We start from the raw sequence: 20243 nt of genomic DNA, 5'->3' as shown, positions 1-20243 counted from the left end.
TCCCTTCCTGCGAATGAACCACACACACACACCGGTCCTATTCAGTACGCGTGTGGAGCGGATTGGTCCGCGCGTGGCGATCTCCTATTGGTCCACATCCTGACTGATTGTCACACACGGCCTATAGGATGTGCTCCCGAGAACAGGGGGCTGATACGGAAACAAGTGGTTTCTCAAGTTGCGTTCGATGACAATGATAGAAATGAATCAAAGGCATGGGCGATAGTGTCGGCTCGGCACCTGAAGGCAGCTTTCGCGGGATTCAGCTTCGGAAGGGCCTGTTTACCGCTCGTTAGTAAGTGACAGCTGGTATCTGTACGGTCGTTATCTCCCAGTATGGTAATGAGATCTTGGATCGTGCTCTTGCACTTGGCCGCCTGGCTGCTGCTTCTGCTCGTGGATTGCCCCCCTCCAGCTGTTGCAGCTGCAAACAAGGACTCGTGTGGAACGTGTAGGAAGTTGGTGGACAGGTTCCACAAGGTGAGCATCTTCTATTTAAGCACGTGGGAGGGGACTGAAAACCAAGTGGAAATATATTTTAGGAAATGAAAACATATGTCTTGGTCAAGCTACATATTGATTGCTGTTGTGTTTATTAAAGAGATCATCTCATAATGTTATTCCTTACTCTGTGTATTATTTATTATTACTAACAATGTCCCTTTGCAGTGTATTGAGTGTCTCCCTGTAGGAATGGACAGTTAGTTTCAATATTGTGGCAGATGGCTACTCATGCCATGTATCACATTATGTCATGATATCTCTGGCATCTGCTCCCTTTGGCAAGTGTTATTGTACTGCACAAACACTTTTGTACTTGTATGTACATCACTCGCATACATGTCAGGCTTAATTGTTTAAGATGCATCTAAATAATGACAGCTAGCAGTTCACCTGCTGGAAACAATGGTCTAACTTTGTTGCAATGTTTTTTTTTTTTCGCTTCAATGCTTTTCAAAATATAAACAAAACTCAGAGAATTTAGCGTTTTTTCGCTGACCGGGGCCTGTAAAGCGTGGCAGAGTATATATGTATATGTATGTGTGTATATATATATATATATTTTTTTTTTCTACACTGGTACTTTCTCTCCAGCCTCTGTAGACAGAATAGGAACAGCAAAGAAGGGGTTTTCCCATGTAAACCTTTACACATATTGGTGCCCAAAATTATCTACATGAATTCTGCTTTGAAAAAAAAGAAATGTAGGTACCTCCGCTTTTACAAAGTTTCTAAAACTAGTATACAGTCTTTTGCATTTAATGAAACTTAATGGAAAAGGTTACCTCTGGGACAACTTGGTGTGTCCATATTAAATTAATATAATGATTTTAATGTTCTCTGTTTCCCTACAGGGTTTAAAAGATACAGCAAAAAATAATTTTGGAGGAGGAAATACTGCCTGGGAAGAGAAGACTTTATCAAAATATGAATCCAGGTATCTTAATTCACAAATATTTGTTGGTCAACACCACAGCAACTCTTAAATAAAAAATAAAACAAAATAATAATTTTAACATGGAATAAAAACTGTCAGTGTGCTTTGTTACAATATTTTGTCATATTTGGAAACCGTTTTAGACTACCTATGAAACCCTATGAAGTCATTCCATCTCTCGCAAAGAAGCAAAGATGATCATCAGTTGGTGCTAGATTTTTGAATGTTTTATGCACCGGAAAGTTGATCAGCTGTAGGAGTTAGCGATGCTCCTAACCTGAATTTTAGTCAGTCAACTAAAGTGGTACAGATTATTAGACAACATGAGGGGAGAAGGTTGAAGTAGGAGTGCTGTGACTATGGATTGATTTTTGTTATAGGATTTCAGCTTCTATAGCACTTATACATAAAAATCACTAATGTAATCATTTTAATCATTAGAGTTAGCAATTAATAATATGTCATTTGCCTTAATTAATGATTACTTGTTTGTTTTCCACTAATAGTGAAATTCGCCTTGTAGAGATTATAGAAAATCTGTGCGACAGCAGTGACTTTGAATGTAACCAGATGTTAGAGGAGCATGAAGAACAGGTTGAAAAATGGTGGTTCAAAATGTAAGTTCTGTGGGTTTATTTTGGGTTAGATTTGTGATCTGCAAAAAAAATGTTTTTGTCTCTCATTAGAAAAGAAAAGGGTTATCAGGATTCTGTGTAGTCCGCGTTGTGTGTGGTGCTAACTCAACCAGTGAAGGGGACCGATATCAACCCAAAATTATTCCTAAGAGTTCCATTTTCCAGGGCATACCTTGTATGTTATACTCTGCATTAAAGCTACCTGTGGGAAAAACTATAGAGCCTTGGTATATAAACCTCTCTATTTCTGGAGATGGTGTAATCTTCAAGAAGGAACACATGGTAGCCCCATTGTCTAAAAAAATCTACATTCATTTAGTAGTACATAACCATATGTATATTATTTTTTTATTTTTCTTTACAGTTTTTGTGTCATACATTCTGATGTGTTTCCTAATAATATAATAATAACCATAGTTCCAACTTCATAAGTATAAATTAAATGATAATCTGCATTAGAATAAAATATCAGATAAAGATAAATCATATGTTGGTGTTTTGACAGGAGGAAGAAGTATCCAGATTTACTAAAATGGTTTTGCATTGACACTATTGAAGTTTGCTGCCCCTCCGGAACATATGGACCTGACTGTTTAGGTAAACAGTTTATTTATTTGCAAGTTACAGTACTCATGGGTAGCATTGCTACCTAAAAGTCTGGCTAGTAATACCCCCTTGAAAAAAAGAAGAAAAAAAACACTAGGTTACTAGAGATGGCAGAGAGCAGATAATAGGACAGACATGGAAAACAAGTTGCTTCTACCATACAATTATGTATTATTTAGTGTATACGGAAATGTATTTAACAGCCTCAAGAAACAAAATTTCAACCGAAGACTTTATTTTACTACCTCCCTATAATGTAGATTAACTTGTAGCACATACATGCCCTTCACGTGTTTCATCCCTTCTGTTTCCTAAAGCTTGTCTGGGCGGTTCTGAACGGCCATGCCACGGGAATGGCTTTTGCAGTGGTGATGGTACGAGAAGTGGTGACGGATCTTGTCGCTGTAATGTGGAGTACACAGGACCGTTTTGTCTAGAATGTGCAGATGGATACTTCAATTCTGAACGAAATGATACTCATTCAGTTTGCAATGGTAATTTCCAAAATCCTAATGTTTATATATAGTTTCATTGCCGTGTCCCAGCCATTAAACCCAAACTGATCAATTTGCTTTCAAAAACTATATATTGTCCCCAACTTTTCCACCTTCATAGTTTGGATTAGCGTGCAGTCCATATGGTATAGGAGAGAAGCTACTTTTTCTCTTGGCAGAACACTTTTGGGTGTATCATTTTACCGCCCTACTTATTTGCCTAAGCCAAAGAATATTGCAGTTCACATGCTGCTGTTCTTGAGCATTATCTAAGACTATTGGCATGTTCAATGTTCTGTAAGCCTCCGATATTATATCATTTTTAGCGTAGATTAAAGCATGACCCTAAATACACAGCTAAAACTACTTTGTTTGGCATTTTTGTAGCATGTCATGCTGCTTGTAAAACATGCCACGGGCCATCTAATAAGGATTGCAAAGACTGTAAAGATGGATGGACCAAACAAGATGAAAGCTGTGTAGGTAAGGATTTGGTAAGAAACATCTAAATTATTGCTATTTTAAAACAAACTAATCACCCCTCTTAAACTAATCTATATAGTATTAGTATTACTACTATTATTTAAGTTTAAACAAAGTAAAGTTGCTTAAGCATATACAATTATACTTCTCTGTTTCCATAGCAACAAATGAAATGTACTATTGCGTCAGCAAGCTGACTTAGTCATAAGGTAATTCAAGTAGAACTTACATGTAATATAAGAAAGTTTTACTTTACAGAGAGGGTTTTAAAGAAAAATGGAAGTGAAGAAATTTAAACACGCGTGGGATAGGCATAAATGTGTATCTAACACAAGACCAAGGGCTGATTAAGCTCAGGATAAATGGGCTAGATTGACGAAATGGTTGTTACATGTGGTCAGATTCTATCTTTCTGGGAGGTGATGCAGTTAGATGGTGTTTTGGCTTTCTTTTGTTTTCTTGTTTTCTATGTAGATGTTGATGAGTGTGGAGCAGAAGAATCTCCCTGCAAAGAGGACAAATATTGTTTAAATACAGAAGGCTCATATTCGTGTAAAGGTGAGCGGATCTATTATTAATCTGTGCTGGCTGTGCAGATACTTCTAGCATTCTGTGTGAAGACTTTATCCTTTCACCTAAAAAACATCAAACTGTCTCCAGTTGCACCGTATAACTCATTCTTTATTGTGATATACACACTGCACACTGTTTATGACTTCTGTTTCAAATATTGTATTGCCCACTTACAAAAACAAGATGCTTTGGCAAAGATGCACAAAAGCAGGGGAGGGCTGGCACCTTTTGTTGGAGGGGGAGGGAGTAAAGTCAAGTGGCCCCTTGCCCCTCCAACATACGCTCTTGCACACATATGTACACACTTACGCTAACACACATACAGATACATACACTTACTCATACTTCCTCACAAACAGGTATGCACTCATGCTAACACACACTTCCTCTCACACCACATACACATTCATGCCCACACACTTACACACTCCCTCTTACACCAGCTACACATACTCATCCGTTATAACACACAAACACATACACATTCATGCTCACTTACTCACTCACTCCCTCTCATCACCGGCAGCTTTCTGACTTACCAATGTAATTATCAATTTTTACCGTAGGTACCACTGTGTTCCTGCCTCCCTGTGCTGGTCCAAAATTGTTTTCAAAAGGCCAGTTTGAACATTTTTGAACAGGCCTGGGGACATCTGCCCACCCATGCACAAATGTAAAATATCACTGAGTTATGGTTAATAGGAATTTAGAAGGACTTGTAAACTTTCTATTTTGGGCTTTTTTTGCCTTGTAGGCTTGTAGGTAGATAATTGGACTCTCTTAAAAATGTTTTTCCTTTTTTTTAAATCACTTTAGCTAAAATAGGTTATTTTTGGAAACAACAATTTTTCACCCAGCCTTTATAGAGCCAGAGGATGGGGGTTAGTTTTTGTAGTTTTGTGACACTTAGTTTAGAGCAAAGTGTGCATCCCATCATATGATATAATCATAAAAGTATCAAACCCAGTAGTGACAGTAATGGAAATTAAATATTTGTCTTAAAAGCCTTCTTAATAAATGCACGTGGGCTGCATGTGCCATCGACATTTGCGTACAACCAACCACTATCGGATAAATTTGCTAAGGTGGTGGGGAATGTTAAGAAAATATAACCCAATTTAGGCAGACATAAATGTGTAAAATCTTATAACTGTAACTAAATATAGGCTTCCCCGGATCCCCACCTGATCTTGTTGCACCTCTGCGTTCTCTTCTTCCTCAGGGGAAGCCTTGCGGTTAACAGTAAACGTGGTTTTGCCCCTTTAATGGAAGTCTCGCACATGGTGTTATACATACAAAGATTCTACAGGAAAGATGGCTGCTAGTCCGCTCAGGGGCTGATCAGCAGCCTCCACTATACTATAGAAATGCCTTTTCCAGGACCTGTAGGGGATCATTCAGTGCCACCACCAGACACAAGGTTGGCCCTTAGGGTCCACTTTGCTGACGACACATCGCATGTGTGATTGATAGCGAAAGGCTTAATGTAAGCTTGTGCTGCTCTGGTGGTGTAGGGTGTCACAAAGTTTGTTTGAATGCAAGAGTAACTTTTACTTTGATCATGAGGTTTTTTGCACACCAGATTTCTATATGCTTGTGGCAAATACATTACTGCAGCTTGTTCCTTGGTAATCGGTTGCCTTTTAATTTTCTTCAGCATGTGATAGAAGCTGTATAGGTTGCACTGGGGAAGGCCCTGAAAACTGCAAAAACTGCACATCAGGATATGTGTTACAGGACAGCAAATGTACAGGTGAGCGCTATAAAATTCTGTGTACAGTCATCCATTTATGATGCAAACAAACCTAAATTAAACACAATTAAAGATTGTGTTGCTTATGTGTAAACATGTTCTAGTCTTTTATTACCCAACACAGGATTTCATGTTTAAATATCCTCATCTTCTTTGCTAATGTACTTTTTTGCCTTTTATAAAGCTTGCGAACAGCCAGTCATAGCGTTCTGTGATGCTGCACTCTTTTGAGTAGTATGAATAGAAAGCAAATACATACTTTTTTTTATCATTTGAACACTGCTGTTCATTTCTGGGTTTTTTTTTCCCATGTATTATGTGCACAGTGCTTGCGGGTAAATTTTTTTTATTTTGCTATAGATATAAATGAGTGTGATGGAGAGGAGAAAGTCTGCTTGCGTGACAATGAAAACTGTACGAACACTCCAGGAAGCTACACGTGTAGTTGTGCTGATGGTTTTGAAGACAAGCATGGGGAATGTGTGGAAGTTGTGAAAAAGGGTAAGGCTTTAGAGACCCTTCAGCTTGGTGTGTTGTTGCCCTACTATTAAAAACAGCTGGCAGACTTAGAAATCGGTAGGTGGAGGCAAAAGATATCTTCTTTTCTGTGCTCTTCTACTTTTTACGGTCCAGTATTTCAATATATGTAAGAAACTTATGTCATCTGTTCTTTAGTTAATACACAAAAATAGTCCTTCCCACCTCACATGTCTATACACAATACAGAGCTACTAAATCCCTCGCAGTTGGCGATTTTGGTACCCCAGCATCTCCGACAAGCTGACTACAGTCCTAAAGTGGATCTGAGAAGTAACTTAAGAAACATTTTTACTGGTTTGCTTAACTGATTCCTGAAACAAAAATTATTATTAGTAAACATTAAATGGTAGATGGTGTGGATTGTTTTTCCCCCAGTAAAGCTTTTAATCTAGAGAGGATGTGGTAAGTGGAAAGAAGGCTGATATGATTTAAAGTAATTTTAATTTACTCTGAGAAGCTGCCGATCCGCCAAAGACCAATCAGTAGGTTCTCTTCTCTGCCACACAGTGGCTCGCATTTAGCAGTAAACACAGCGCATTTATCATGTATGGAAGTCTCATGTGTAGTCTAAAAAAAATATTTCCTACATAGCTGGCAGTTTGGTTACTTGCCCATTCTGACATTTTGAAAAACATGATGACTCTTCTGATGTGTGTGATCAGGTAAGCAAGGCTGCAGAGCCCTGCTTCATGATCACTGTTTGATCAGTAGGCACAGTGATCAAAGTGAGAAGAAAAAGCAGTTTATTCCTCTTCAAAAAGGGGTACATGCCTGCTGTAGGAGAAATCCCTGAGGGCTGTTAGGATGCCTAGAGAATGATTAGTCACATTTTTATTGTTCTTTGGAAAGGACAGTACAAAATATAGTATAACAAAGAGTCAAGAAAAAATCCTTTAGTGCCTCATACTGCTTCCCAGTAACAGTATTTTAGTTATAAATAACTAAAATAAAAATGGTATTAGTTTTAGTCCTAAAAAATAAGTAAAAACCCTTGCATTTGCTGAACATAGATATCTGTTCACCTATCCCAAGGAATAAATTCTCATCAAATTTAACCCCTTCGTGACAAAGGCTGATTTTACTTTTTGTACCCTTCGTGACAATGGCCGTTTTAACATTTCTGCGCTGCTCGTGTTTAGCTGAAATTTTCTTCTTTCCCGTTTACTGAACCCACACACATTAGATATTGTTTTTTTCAGGACAAGAAGGGCTTTCTTTAGATGACATTGTTTTGATTGTATAATATTATTTACTATTAAAAAAAGTATAAAATATGGTGAAAAATTTAGAAAAAATGACTTTAGTTGAAAAATCTTTTACTCCTCTATAAAAGGTAATGAAAAAACCTGCTAAATAGATTCTACTATTTGTCCTGAGTTTAGAAATACCCAATGTTTTTATGTTTTTTTGCTTTTTTCTACACATTATGGGGCAATAAGTACAGGTAGCGTTTTGCTATTTCAAAGCCATTTTTTCCGAATCTGGTAATTCTTCCCCCCATGTGCCATTTCGGGTATATTTGAAGCCAGCCAATGCAATTTACCCCATCAAGTCATATATTTTTGAAAACTAGACAGCCCAGGGTATTCCACTATAAATCAAATCGGTATTTTATCTTTTTTGGGGAGCATCCAAGGACTGACATATATATATTTAACTTTCTAGGGGATGCAGAGGACGAAAATGAAGCAGCAACTTCAGGCGAAGATAAAGACTCGGCCAATGTCCATGAGGACCTTTAATGTTCATGGGTACATAAAATGTTGTTAAGTTATTAACATCTAAGTCCTTGTCCCTTGAATCAATGTACTGTGGCCACCATGTGTTTGTTATTGTGAATAACAATTTTGCCAGCAAGTGTTAACAAATACCTGTTTGTGTGGTATTCAGATTGTGAGAGACTTGGATTTGCCCTAAGAGCTGCCCATTTCTGTACAATGTAAAAACAAAACAAAATGTATCATATTTTGATACAATACTTTCTAATAAACGTAGATCATTCTGGTAAATTTGTACCATTTCATATTTTGTGGTAAGTGTACATTTCTTTACCCACCGAGAGATTTTTTGGGAGAAATTAGCTAAAATAAAACAGGGGCGGGTTATAGTTTACGGTGACTTTAACTTTGTTCATGGAGTGGCAGGGCCGCCATCAGAAGTTTTAGGGCCCTCTACAGAACAAACGGTCTGGGCCCCCTCCACAGACAACCTTCCCTCCACACCACTAGAATTTTCTCTTCTACTCATGTTTTTTGGTGGCAAAGATGGCTCAGGCAAAGCCTGTTGGGCGCAAGGGTGGCTCAGGCAAAGCCTGTTGGGCGCAAGGATGGCTCAGGCAAAGCCTGTTGGGCGCAAGGATGGCACAGGCAAAGCCTGTTGGGCGCAAGGATGGCACAGGCAAAGCCTGTTGGGCGCAAGGGTGGCACAGGCAAAGCAGTTTGGAGTAGATGAGATTTTACACACAGGCATATTTAATAATATATATATATATATCACATTCACACTGATTCACATATGCATACACATAAATACATTTTATACTATAGAAATTAGTAGGAAGCCTTGGGAACTATGTTGATTTCAGATTTAATAATATATTTATATTATAATATACAAAGTCATTACCAGACAGGAGCAGTCTCAGACAATTAACCCCCTCCATTATCATAGCAATTTAAAGCCTATATCACTACTAAACACAGACACTAAACTCTATACCAGAATGTTAGTGTACAGATTAAGCAAATTTTGCCTCAGTACTGTACATTTATAAATCTGATATCAATAGCAAATCAATCAAAACTAAGTTACTTCTTCTCTCACTGAAAACGTGTTTGACCTCCTATACTAAAAAATTTATGATTGAGGCTTTGCGTAAATATGGTCTACCAGAATAATATGTACATGCAATTCTAGCATTTAATTCCACTCCATCTATCAAACTATTATATTCAGGTTTTTACAAACACAACAGACAACTACAGAATAAACAAAACCACAAAGTGAATATAAATGTGCAAATAGATACAAAATATAGTATTACTCCCCTACTATAAATGCTGGAACCTAGGCATGATGGGACTGTGATTGCTGTTAGCAGATTGCTGTAAGCAATCACACTCCTGTCATCCCAAATCAGCCAGTACATGCTGGTACAGGGTGGCTGTAAGTGCAGACCCCATACTGCTGGCAGCATCAATACACAAGGGGGCAGCTAGCCAGGTTTCAGCATGTACTGGCTGACTTGGCATGATAGAAGTGTGATTGCTAACAGCAATCACAGTCCCATCATGCCTAGGTTCCAGCACTTACACATCCGTGCTATCACACACACACACTAATTCATTCATTCACAGATTCATTTCTTCAATCACGCATACTCATTCAAACACCCTCCCCACCCCCTTACCTTCACTACAGCTCTCGATGCCGCTCACAGACTTCAGCAGGGGGCGCGGCCTCCCTCGTTCTCCCCAAGGAGGAAGCAGGACTGGAGCAGAGTCATGTGATATCACACACATTCACGTGACTCCGCTTCCTCTGTGCAGTACAAAAGACCCTCCCACAAGTAAGCAGCAGGGCTCTTGTGATCCTGGCTGCCGATCTCACGCGGGCCGCACCTCGAGGCCGCCCCTGTTCTAAAGGTAGTTCTTTGTTAAAAACGTATAAAACAGATTCTTAAAAGTTCATAAAATAGAGCAGTAGCCCACTTGGTTTCCTCTTCTTGGCTTGATTGATTGTAGAAATTCACAAAGGAGGTAGTGGTTGCGCTTCAACAATATAAAATAGAAAAAAGAAAAGCACCACAGTGGTGTGGTATGTTTGTACTGCAGGTATATATAAAAAGAGCTAAAAATTTGTTTTTTGAGCTATCCATTGCTGCTATTTCATCCTTAGGCAAGGATTGTATCCGCTAGTGCTTCTATGACATGACCATCATAGCTCCATCATAGAAGCTCCAGGGGAAGTGCTGGCCAGCAGCAGCGGAGGTTGTCTGCGCACAGGCATTCACTGGTGGACAAAGAGGAGGATCCCCCGCAGAGCTGCAGGGGATCTGGTTCCTTCTCTCTGGCAGCCAGTGAACGTCTGTGCAATGCGCACAGACAACCTCTGCTGCTGCCTGACACTTCTGCCAGGGCTTCTGTGACGGAGTGCCTGCGTGACATGACCTTCCAGTGCTCGGTCATAGAAGCCCCGGCAGAAGCGGGGTAGCAGCGGAGGTTGACCGGGGGAGGGCATTCCAGAGGATAGGGGCAGCCCTAGAGAAATCTTGTAATCATGAGAGCTAGAAATCAGAGGAGAGGCTAGCAGGAGATCATTGGAAGAGCGGAGAGACCGGTTAGGAGTGTATTTAGAGATGAGTGAGGAGATGTAGGAAGGGGAACTGCTGTGAAGGGCTTTGAAAGTAAGAGTCAGGATTTTGAAATTAATCCTGAAGTGCACAGGCAGCCAGTGAAGAGACTGACAGAGGGGAGAGACATTAGTAAAGCGATGGGAGAGGACGATAAGTCTGGCAGCAGCATTCATGGTGGATTGTAGAGGGGTGAGACGATTAAGAGGGAGACCAGCTAAGACAGAGTTACAATAATCAAGACGGGAGATGATAAGGGCATGGACAAGAGCCTTAGTGGCATGCTGTGTTAGGAAGGGACGGATGCGGGCAATGTTTTTTAGATGGAGACAACAGTTTTTGGAGACAACAGTTTTTAGAGACAGACTGAATGTGGGGGGTGAACGAAAGGTCGGAGTCAAGGGTGACACCAAGACAGCGAGCACGAGGAGACGGGGAGATGATCGCACCATTAACATTGAGGGAAATTGATGGGGGAATCTTAGCATTGGAGGAAGGGAAGATGAGAGGTTCGGTTTTGGTTGCGTTTCAGGAAATGTGCAGACATCCAGGTAGAGACAGATGCAAGGTAGTTAGTTACACAACCTAAGACAGAGGGAGAGAGATCAGGGGAGGATAGATAGATCTGGGTGTCATCAGCAAACATGTGGTATTGAAAGCCAAAGGATGAGATCAGTTTGCCAAGGGAGGAAGTGTAAAGAGAGAACAGAAGGGGTCCTAGAACTGAGCCTTGGGGTACCCAAACTGAGAGAGGGAGGGGAGGGGAAGTGGTACTGGAGATGGGGACGCTGAAGGTAGGAAGTGAACCAGGAAAGAGCAGTGTCACGGAGACCAAGATCATGAAGCGTTTGAAGAGGGTGGTCCACAGTGTCAAAAGCAGCAGAAAGGTCCAGTAGGATTAGCATGGAGTAGTGGGGCCCTTTGATTTAGCAGTCATTAGTAACTTTAGTAAGGGTGGTCTCAGTAGAGTGTCGAGGACGAAAACCAGATTGAAGAGGGTCAAGCAGGGAGCTGGAATCAAGAAAGTTCATTTATTCACACCAAGCTGCTTGCCTATTGCAGATTCAGTCTTCCCAGCCTGGTGCAGGTCTACAATTTTGTTTCTGGTGTCCTTCGACAGCTCTTTGGTCTTGGCCATAGTGGGGTTTGGAGTGTGACTGTTTGAGGTTGTGGACAGGTGTCTTTTATACTGATAACAAGTTCAAACAGGTGCCATTAATACAGGTAACGAGTGGAGGACAGAGGAGACTCTTAAAGAAGATGTTACAGGTCTGTGAGAGCCAGATATCTTGCTTGTTTGTAGGTGACCAAATACTTATTTTACCGAGGAATTTACCAATGAATTCATTAGAAATCCTACAATGTGATTTCCTGTATTCTTTCCCCCCATTCTGTCTCTCATAGTTGAAGTGTACCTATGGTGAAAATTACAGGCCTCTCTCATCTTTTTAAGTGGGAGAACTTTCACAATTGCTGGCTGACTAAATACTTTTTTGCCCCACTGTAGTTAATTGGGTATAAACAATTATTTCAAGAAGCTTGGAGGTGAGAGGAAGTAAAGAGATAGGACGGTAATTGGAGAGATCAGTCGGGCCAAGGGAGGTGTAAGGCACCTACCTCAAACAGCTCCCGGTCGTCCTCTTCTCACCCCCGGCAGAAACGCCGGCACCGCTCGTTGGAACTTGAAGCAGCCGCTCGCGCGCGCGGCCGCTTCATGAATATTTATGAGGCTGACCCTGGTCTGCTTAACGGTTCCGTGTACTGGCATCCTGACTCTGGCTATCTCACGACTCTGTGTATCTCTGGCATCCTGACCCCGGCTCTCCCTACGACTTCGTGTACCTCTGGCATCCTGACCCTGGCTATCCATACCGACTACGTGTACCTCTGGCTTCCTGACCCCGGCTATCTCAACGGTTCCTGTGTACCTCTGGCATCCCGACCCTGGTCTACTAAATGGCTTCCTTCTGACCACCCGTGCTTACAGTTACACTGCCAAGCGCCCTGTTCCCCTCACCAGGCCCCTTGTGCGTGTTCTGTTCTGAGCAAGTGTGTTCCATTCCTGCATTCCGGATTCCTCCTGGTAAGACGAACCTCACAGAATAACTGAGCCTCAACATGGAATCCGCAGGAATTGTTGATGCTCTCTCAGCGATCTCTGGACAGATTACTGCACTAACACGTTCATTCCAGGACCTCCAAACCAGCCATACGCATATGCAGCACCAGCTTCATGAACTTCAGACTAATCCCCCTGCCCCTGGGGGATTATCTTCTGGTACTGCTCCACTTCCACCAATGGAGGGGGCCTTTGCTGCTGCTGCTCCTGAACCCAAGGTACTTCTTCCCGAACGTTTCTCAGGAGACAGAACTTGTTATCGTACCTTCATGACATCCTGCCAAATTTTGTTCTCACTCCAACCCAGAACCTATGCCTCTGATCACGTGAAGGTACGAACTGTTATTTCCCTACTATCAGGTGAACCACAAATCTGGGCCCATCATTTACTAATAATCCTGTTCTGAACTCATGGGCCGATTTCAGTCATGCCATGGACACTTTGTTTGATGATCCTTTTCGCACTACCTCTGCACATACTGCCATACATGCCTTACGTCAAGGGAAAAGGCCAGTGGAGGAATATGTGACTGAGTTTCGAAGCCTGGCTCTGGAAAGCAAGTGGAACGAACCAGCACTTTTGGATCAGTTTTGTCTGGGTCTGGCCGAGGGATTGAACTGGCCCGCGTGGGCATTCCTGACTCATTGGAAGACCTTATATATTTGGTCATACAGCTAGACCGCAGACTTCGGGAGAGACGCCTGGAACGCGCGGGTTCAGCCTTTCCTCCCCCGAGACGCCACTTCCTTCCTGCTATTCCTACCATCCAGCCTCCAGTGACCATACCCGCGGAAGAACCAATGCAGATCGGATTGGCACGTGGTCCATTGTCAGAGACCGAGAAAGCTCGTTGTAAAAGAACAATCTGTGCTTATACTGTGGTCAACCTGGGCATCTGATCTACGCCTGTCCATGACGCCCTCCTAAGGGTAAGCTCACACATGATAAAGTTTGCCTAAGTTCCTTCCCTAAAGACGGTTCTCCTCACCTATACATCTCCTTGTTTTTACAGTGGACCAAAAACTCCACTACCGTTTCCGCTATCATCGACTCTGGAGCCAGCAGTTGCTTCATGGATCAGGACTTCGCCAAGCAACTGCACACACCAACTTTAATCAAGTCGGCTCCTATACATATCCAAGTGGTTGACGGGTCTCCCCTATCTACCGGACCCGTTACACAAGAAACATCACCATTCCATGCACTTTTGGGGAATAATCATACAGAATATTTGAACTTTGACCTTATCCCATCGCCCATGTTTCCGGTGATTCTTGGCCTACCCTGGCTATGACTCCATAATCCTACGATTGACTGGTCCAAGGGCACCCTCTCCTTCCAATCTCTGTTTTGTCGCAATCAGTGCCTGGCAAATCACCCAACACTCCTGTTGCTTCCCGATTGTTCGTCCTCTCCTCCTGATCCTCGTCTTCCTAAACAATATACAGGTTTTAGTGACGTATTCGACAAGAAGGGAGCTGACACACTTCCTCCGCAAAGGACTTATGATTGTCCCATTGATCTCCTCCCGGGCGCTCCCATTCCTTTCGGCAGGATATTTCCATTATCAGAACCCGAATTACATCACCTTAAGGACTATATTCAAGAAAATATAGCTAAAGGGTTCAACCGACCATCCACTTCTCCAGCAGGTGCAGGAATCTTTTTCGTGGAAAAGAAAGATGGGAGTCTGCGACCCTGTATAGACTATCGGGAATTAAATAAAAAACAGGTATCCACTACCCCTCATTCCAGAACTCCTGGATCGACTCAAAAACGCTACAATTTGGTCCCCATTCGCAAAGGGGATGAGTGGAAGACCGCCTTTCGAAGTCGATATGGACATTTTGAATACCTCGTAATGCCCTTTGGGCTGTGCAATGCCCCTGCTACATTCCAACACTTTTTAAATGACGTCTTTCGAGATTATCTGGATAACTTTTTGGTGGTTTATTTGGATGATATCCTCATATTTTCATCAACCCTATCTGATCATCGTGACCAAGTCAAATTGGTTCTGGAACGCCTACGCACACATCACCTTTACGCTAAGCTGGAGAAATGTAAATTCGAAGCCGATCGGGTAGAATTCCTGGGGTTCATCATCATGCCTGGAAACCTGCAGATGGACCCTAAGAAGGTGTCAGCTATCTTGGAGTGGCCGGTGTCTCCTGATAAGAAAGGGGTTCAACGTTTTATTGGCTTTGCGAACTACTATCGCAAATTTATTCGGAATTTGTCTCACGTTATTGCACCCATCACCAAATTAACCCGTCAATTCTCTCGTTTTGCATGGACACCGGAAGCACAGGATGCTTTTGACGCTCTGAAAAAGCACTTTACTACTGCTCCTATCCTCATTCAACCCAAGGTGGCTGAACCTTTTCAGTTAGAGGTAATCTAGCGGTAGGAGCAGTCCTATCTCAAAGACACGGGGAGAAACAAAGATTACACCCTATGGCTTACTACTTGCGTAAACTCACCCCGTCCGAGATGAACTATAGTGTGGAGGACAGAGAATTACTGGCCATAAAACAGGCTCTGGACGCTTGGCGTCATCTGCTGGAAGGGACCAAACATCCAGTAACGGTATATACTGACCACCGGAACCTTGAGTATCTTCACTCCGCACGGCGACTATGCCCGAGGCAAGCTCGGTGGGCTCTCTTCTTCACCAGATTCAACCTACACATCAGGTACCGTCCTGGATCCCGTAATACCAAAGCGGATGCCTTGTCCCGGTTACCACCCGTATTGAGTCGTCCGGAGACCCTGCCAGATACTATTCTTCCCTCCAGTCTGTTTCTCACCCACCAGCCATCTCTCATGGACACAGGAGGGCTTTTTCAAGACTGGAGTAATTGTAGCATACTTGAAGGAGGATGGGACAGATCCAGTAGTGAGGGAGAGGTTGAAGATGCAAGCTAGAGTAGGGACAAGGGTAGATGAAAGAGACTGGGTGAGATGGGAAGGGATCGGGTCAAGGGGGGATGTGGTTGCACAAGAGGAAAGAAGAAGAGCATGTACTTCCTCTTCAGTGACAACAGAGAAATGAGTTAATGTAGTGAAGGGGGAGAGGTCAGTGGGTAGGAGGGCACATAGTCAGAGGGAGGGTGAGGGCAGGGTGGTGACTGTGTAGATATGTCATGTCTGAAAGTTTCAATTTTATTATTGAAGTATGTGGCAAAGTCAGAGGCATTAAGGTTAGTGGAAGGGGTAGTAGGGATAGGTCGAAGAAGGGAATTGAAAGTATTAAAGAGTAATTTAGGGTTGTAAGACAGGGTGGAGATGAGGGAGGTGAAATAGGTTTCTTTAGCAAGGTTGAGAGCAGAGTAGTAGGAACGTAGCATTTATAGTGCAGAAAGTCAGACATGGAATGAGACTTTCGCCAACTACGTTCAGCAGTGCAGGAACATCGTCGTAGGTGTTGGGTTACAGTCGTGTGCCAGGTTTGGAAACATGAATGTCTTGAAGAGCAAGTAGTAACTGGTGCTATATCCTCAAGAGCAGATGTGAGAGTAGAGTTATAGAGAGAGGTGGCGTTGTTAGGGCACGACACGTTTGAGATAGGAGAGGGAGTAAATTGATTGAGAAGTTCTGAAGGTTAATAGAGCTGAGGTCTCTGGTTGGGTGAGGTTGGGGTGCAAGGGCGCGAGTAGCTACCCTTAGCTTGAGCTTTTTTTTGTTTTGCTTAGCAGAGTAATTAGGGTAGGACTAGGGATGACCAGTTGACATAAATGTGGCTGCGTATACATGAACTCATAAATGAGAATGATAGTGTGTTTGACGCAATTAAATGGTGCTTGTTTTTCCTTATTGCAACACATGATGGCGCCAAAATATCAGTACTTTACATTTCTGCACCACTAGAATCAAAGCACTTGTTGAGAGGTAGAAGCCATACACACTGATTTAACTATTTACTAAATAGACTAAAAGTCCTTTAATGTTACAGTTCTAACATTTTTAAATTCCAATTCAAGTGATTCTTTTAATGAGAAACACAGTTTTAGTGTGCGCTTTAGGTACATTGTGCATAAAAGCTGGCTTCACAATTGAACTTTCCTGAATAAAGTTTTTTGGGGGAACTGTTATTAAACAACATTTACAATAAAATCATTTGGTGTAGCAATCACAAATGAAGATGAGGGTTTCAAGTAACATTTTTCCAGGATACATACATACATCTAACGTACTGCTGACAGTACATTTGTAGTGCTTCCCTGCAGTAGCGTACCTAGCAGGGGGCGGGGGGACGGTCCGCACCGGGTGCCGCTCATCAGAGGGGTGCCAATTTGCCGGCACCCGGCACCCCTCCAGAGACAGACAGTAATGTCCGCCGCTGGAGGAGCAGGCTCGCAAGGGAGCGGTATCGGAGGTCTTTAACAGACCTCCGGCTCCCTTGAGTGATTTTAAAACGGTGGCTTAAAATCACTCAAGGGAGCCGGAGGTCTGTTAAAGACCTCCGATACCGCTCCCTTGCGATCCCCGCGGCAACAGCTGCTGTGCGCCGGGGTTTGTTGTCAGATCCCGGCGCACAACACTGAAGCCGTGCCCATCGCCGTCCGTGCCCTCTGAACCGGAAGAAGACAGAAGAACTGAAGAAGAGGAGCAAAGAGGAGGAAAAGGAGCTGTAAGGAGAAAAGAGGAAAGGTAGGAAAGCATTAAGTGAGAGTGAGAGTGGATTGGTATATGTGTGGATTAGTATATATATATGTGTGGATTGGTATATATGTGTGGATTGGTATATCTGTGTGGATTGGTATATCTGTGTGGATTGGTATATATGTGTGGATTAGTATATGTGTGGATTAGTATATGTGTGGATTAGTATATGTGTGGATTGATATATGTGTGGATTGATATATGTGTGGATTGATATATGTGGATTAGTATATATGTGTGGATTAATATATATGTGTGGATTAGTATATATGTGTGGATTGGTATATATGTGTGGATTAGTATATATGTGCGGATTAGTGCATGTGTGGATTGGTATATGTGTGGATTGGTATATGTGTGGATTAGTGTATGTGTGGATTGGTAAGTGTGTGAGAGTGATGGGTGTTATGCTGTACCATTTCCAATGTATTTTTCATTATATAATTATGCTCTAAAGTACATCATAACTCCCATCACTCTATACTGTTCCATACAGTGGCAGAGCTGGGAGACAGAGGCCTTGCACCCCCACCGCAGGACTCCTGAAAGGTAAGCGAACTTCAAAGAGGGAGAGGGTAGATAGTTAGGAGGGGGTAGATAGGGAGAAGGGGGTGAGACGGGGGATAGGGGGTAGATAGGGAGAAGGGAGTGAGAAGGGGTAGATAGGGCAGAAGGGAGTGAGAAGGGGTAGATAGGGAAATCATACTCCTATCATGACAAGTCTGCGAGTATATCCTGGAATATGGGTATGCCTGGGCATGATAGGAATGTGATTGCTGTTAACAATCATATATATATATATATATATTAATATTGTTATTTAATTGTTTTGTCCTATTTTGGTGTGTTACTTACTTTAAATAAAAGTGTTAGATTTTTTTTATGGTGTGGGGGGGTCATATTCCGTTTCGGCCAGGTAAATGCTGCATTTTCGGTTTCAGTCCAGAATTCGTTTTGGGGCATCCCTAAGCCAGACAATGAAGTGGTAGGCCTACAACACATCAATGTTTGGCTTAGTATATAGTGATAGGAGTTATGCTGCGCTATTGTCAATGTCTGGCTCAATGTATAGTGATAGGGATTATGCTGTACCACCGTCAATGTGTGCCTCAGTATATAGTGATAGGTGTTATGCTGTACCACCGTCAATGTCTGCCCCAGTATATAGTGATAGGTGTTATGCTGTACCACCGTCAATGTCTGCCTCAGTATATAATGATAACAGTAATGCTGTACCACCTTCAGTGTCTGCGCCGGTATATAACGGTAGAAGCTATGGAGTTTTAAAGTGTATGTGGGGGGGTGCCACATTCAGGATCCGCCCCGGGTGCCAAATACTCTAGGTACGCCCCTGCTTCCCTGCAGAAATTACTTTCAGTGATGCATTTTCGGTGTTCTTCAATAATGGAGGATTCTGGCAACACTATACATATTTTTATTTGTTGAAACAGCGGCATGTTCTGACTTAAGACCCTGGTGTCTGCTATTTTGTCTGTTCTAGTTTGTGTAATCTTTACTAATTGTCACTGAGCACTGTTTTATAGAGGCTTCTTTGCTAGAGGGTTTATATACCTATTGTTGGGACCTGGTACACTTAAGAGTACTTGTAGTGACTTTGTACATACTGTGGGTACCTACCAGGTCACTTACACTGGACTGGCCCCAATGGGCCATTATTAACTTGGTCCTGTCCATGGCATCAAAAAAACATTTGAATTTGTGTGTTAGTTTGACTCTCTTAGTAAGTTAGTGTGTGGGGGGGGGATTGTGTATTAGTGCGTGTGCATGTGTGTATGTTAATGTGAGTGTCTGGATGCTTCAGTATCTGGTTGTTAACATGAGTGGCCTTCCTGAGGCCAGGCTATATAAGACAATAAATAATAATAATAACGTCACAATTTTCTTTGGATATAAAAAAATGTAAAAGATGAAGAAGCACACAAAGACAATTCAATAGTAACATATTATATGTGTCTATGAAAGTGTTAAGTAAGCTGTGGGAATGTATCTTGATCATTGCATAAATATAGCATGTATGCCCCCAAAGGTTTTTGAATTACTTTCAGCCTTTCCATCCCATCATGTATAGGGTGGGGAATGAAGGAGAAACATAGGTGGGTTATTTTTATATATGATAAGTTGTTATTGAAAAGTTTTGATTAAATATTTTTTTGCATGTATATCAAACAAAGGAACACCAAGATAATTTAATTCTATGTGAACTCGATATGAAAATTGTGTCAACGTCCAAATATTTCCGGACCTAACTGTAAACTTACAAAATCTAAAGTTGAATGCGTTTGCAAATAACTTGTATGTTAATGAACATGTGTTAGAATGGAAGTCCATGCAATCTTAGTTAAGTCTGATTAACTGATCACTTGACTTCTTAGTTAGTTGACTCATTTGTCAAATCTTACAACCTGGCATGCGCCTAAAACCTTTCAACAAATGTCATTGTAACACGTGCTATCTCCATCTTAACCAAATTAGTAAAACTTTGTAATAAACCGAGCAGCTAAACTCTTTGCTAATGTCGTATTAATTATGCCATTTTCTTTATTCTAACTATATCAAATCACTCT

General features: G+C 41.9%; 1 protein-coding gene across 1 annotated transcript; it reads left to right on the top strand.

The window, feature by feature from the left end:
• The first annotated feature begins 336 nt into the window (after positions 1 to 336).
• LOC149302856 (cysteine-rich with EGF-like domain protein 2-A) lies at positions 337 to 8264 on the top strand. Its single transcript, XM_089482071.1, has 10 exons — positions 337 to 480; positions 1356 to 1438; positions 1945 to 2055; positions 2579 to 2670; positions 2997 to 3173; positions 3561 to 3656; positions 4131 to 4214; positions 5887 to 5982; positions 6343 to 6483; positions 8188 to 8264. The coding sequence occupies exons 1-10, from the start codon at positions 337 to 339 to the stop codon at positions 8262 to 8264; spliced, it is 1101 nt and encodes a 366-aa protein (XP_089338197.1).
• The last annotated feature ends 11979 nt before the right edge of the window (positions 8265 to 20243 follow it).

This window comes from Sceloporus occidentalis, unplaced genomic scaffold (assembly GCF_023333645.1).
Source record: "Sceloporus occidentalis isolate IW3139 unplaced genomic scaffold, rSceOcc1.0.p SCAF_17, whole genome shotgun sequence".
NCBI classification, from domain to species: domain Eukaryota; kingdom Metazoa; phylum Chordata; class Lepidosauria; order Squamata; family Phrynosomatidae; genus Sceloporus; species Sceloporus occidentalis.
Note: the sequence above shows the minus strand (reverse complement) of the source record. Positions and strands in the feature narration are given on the sequence as shown.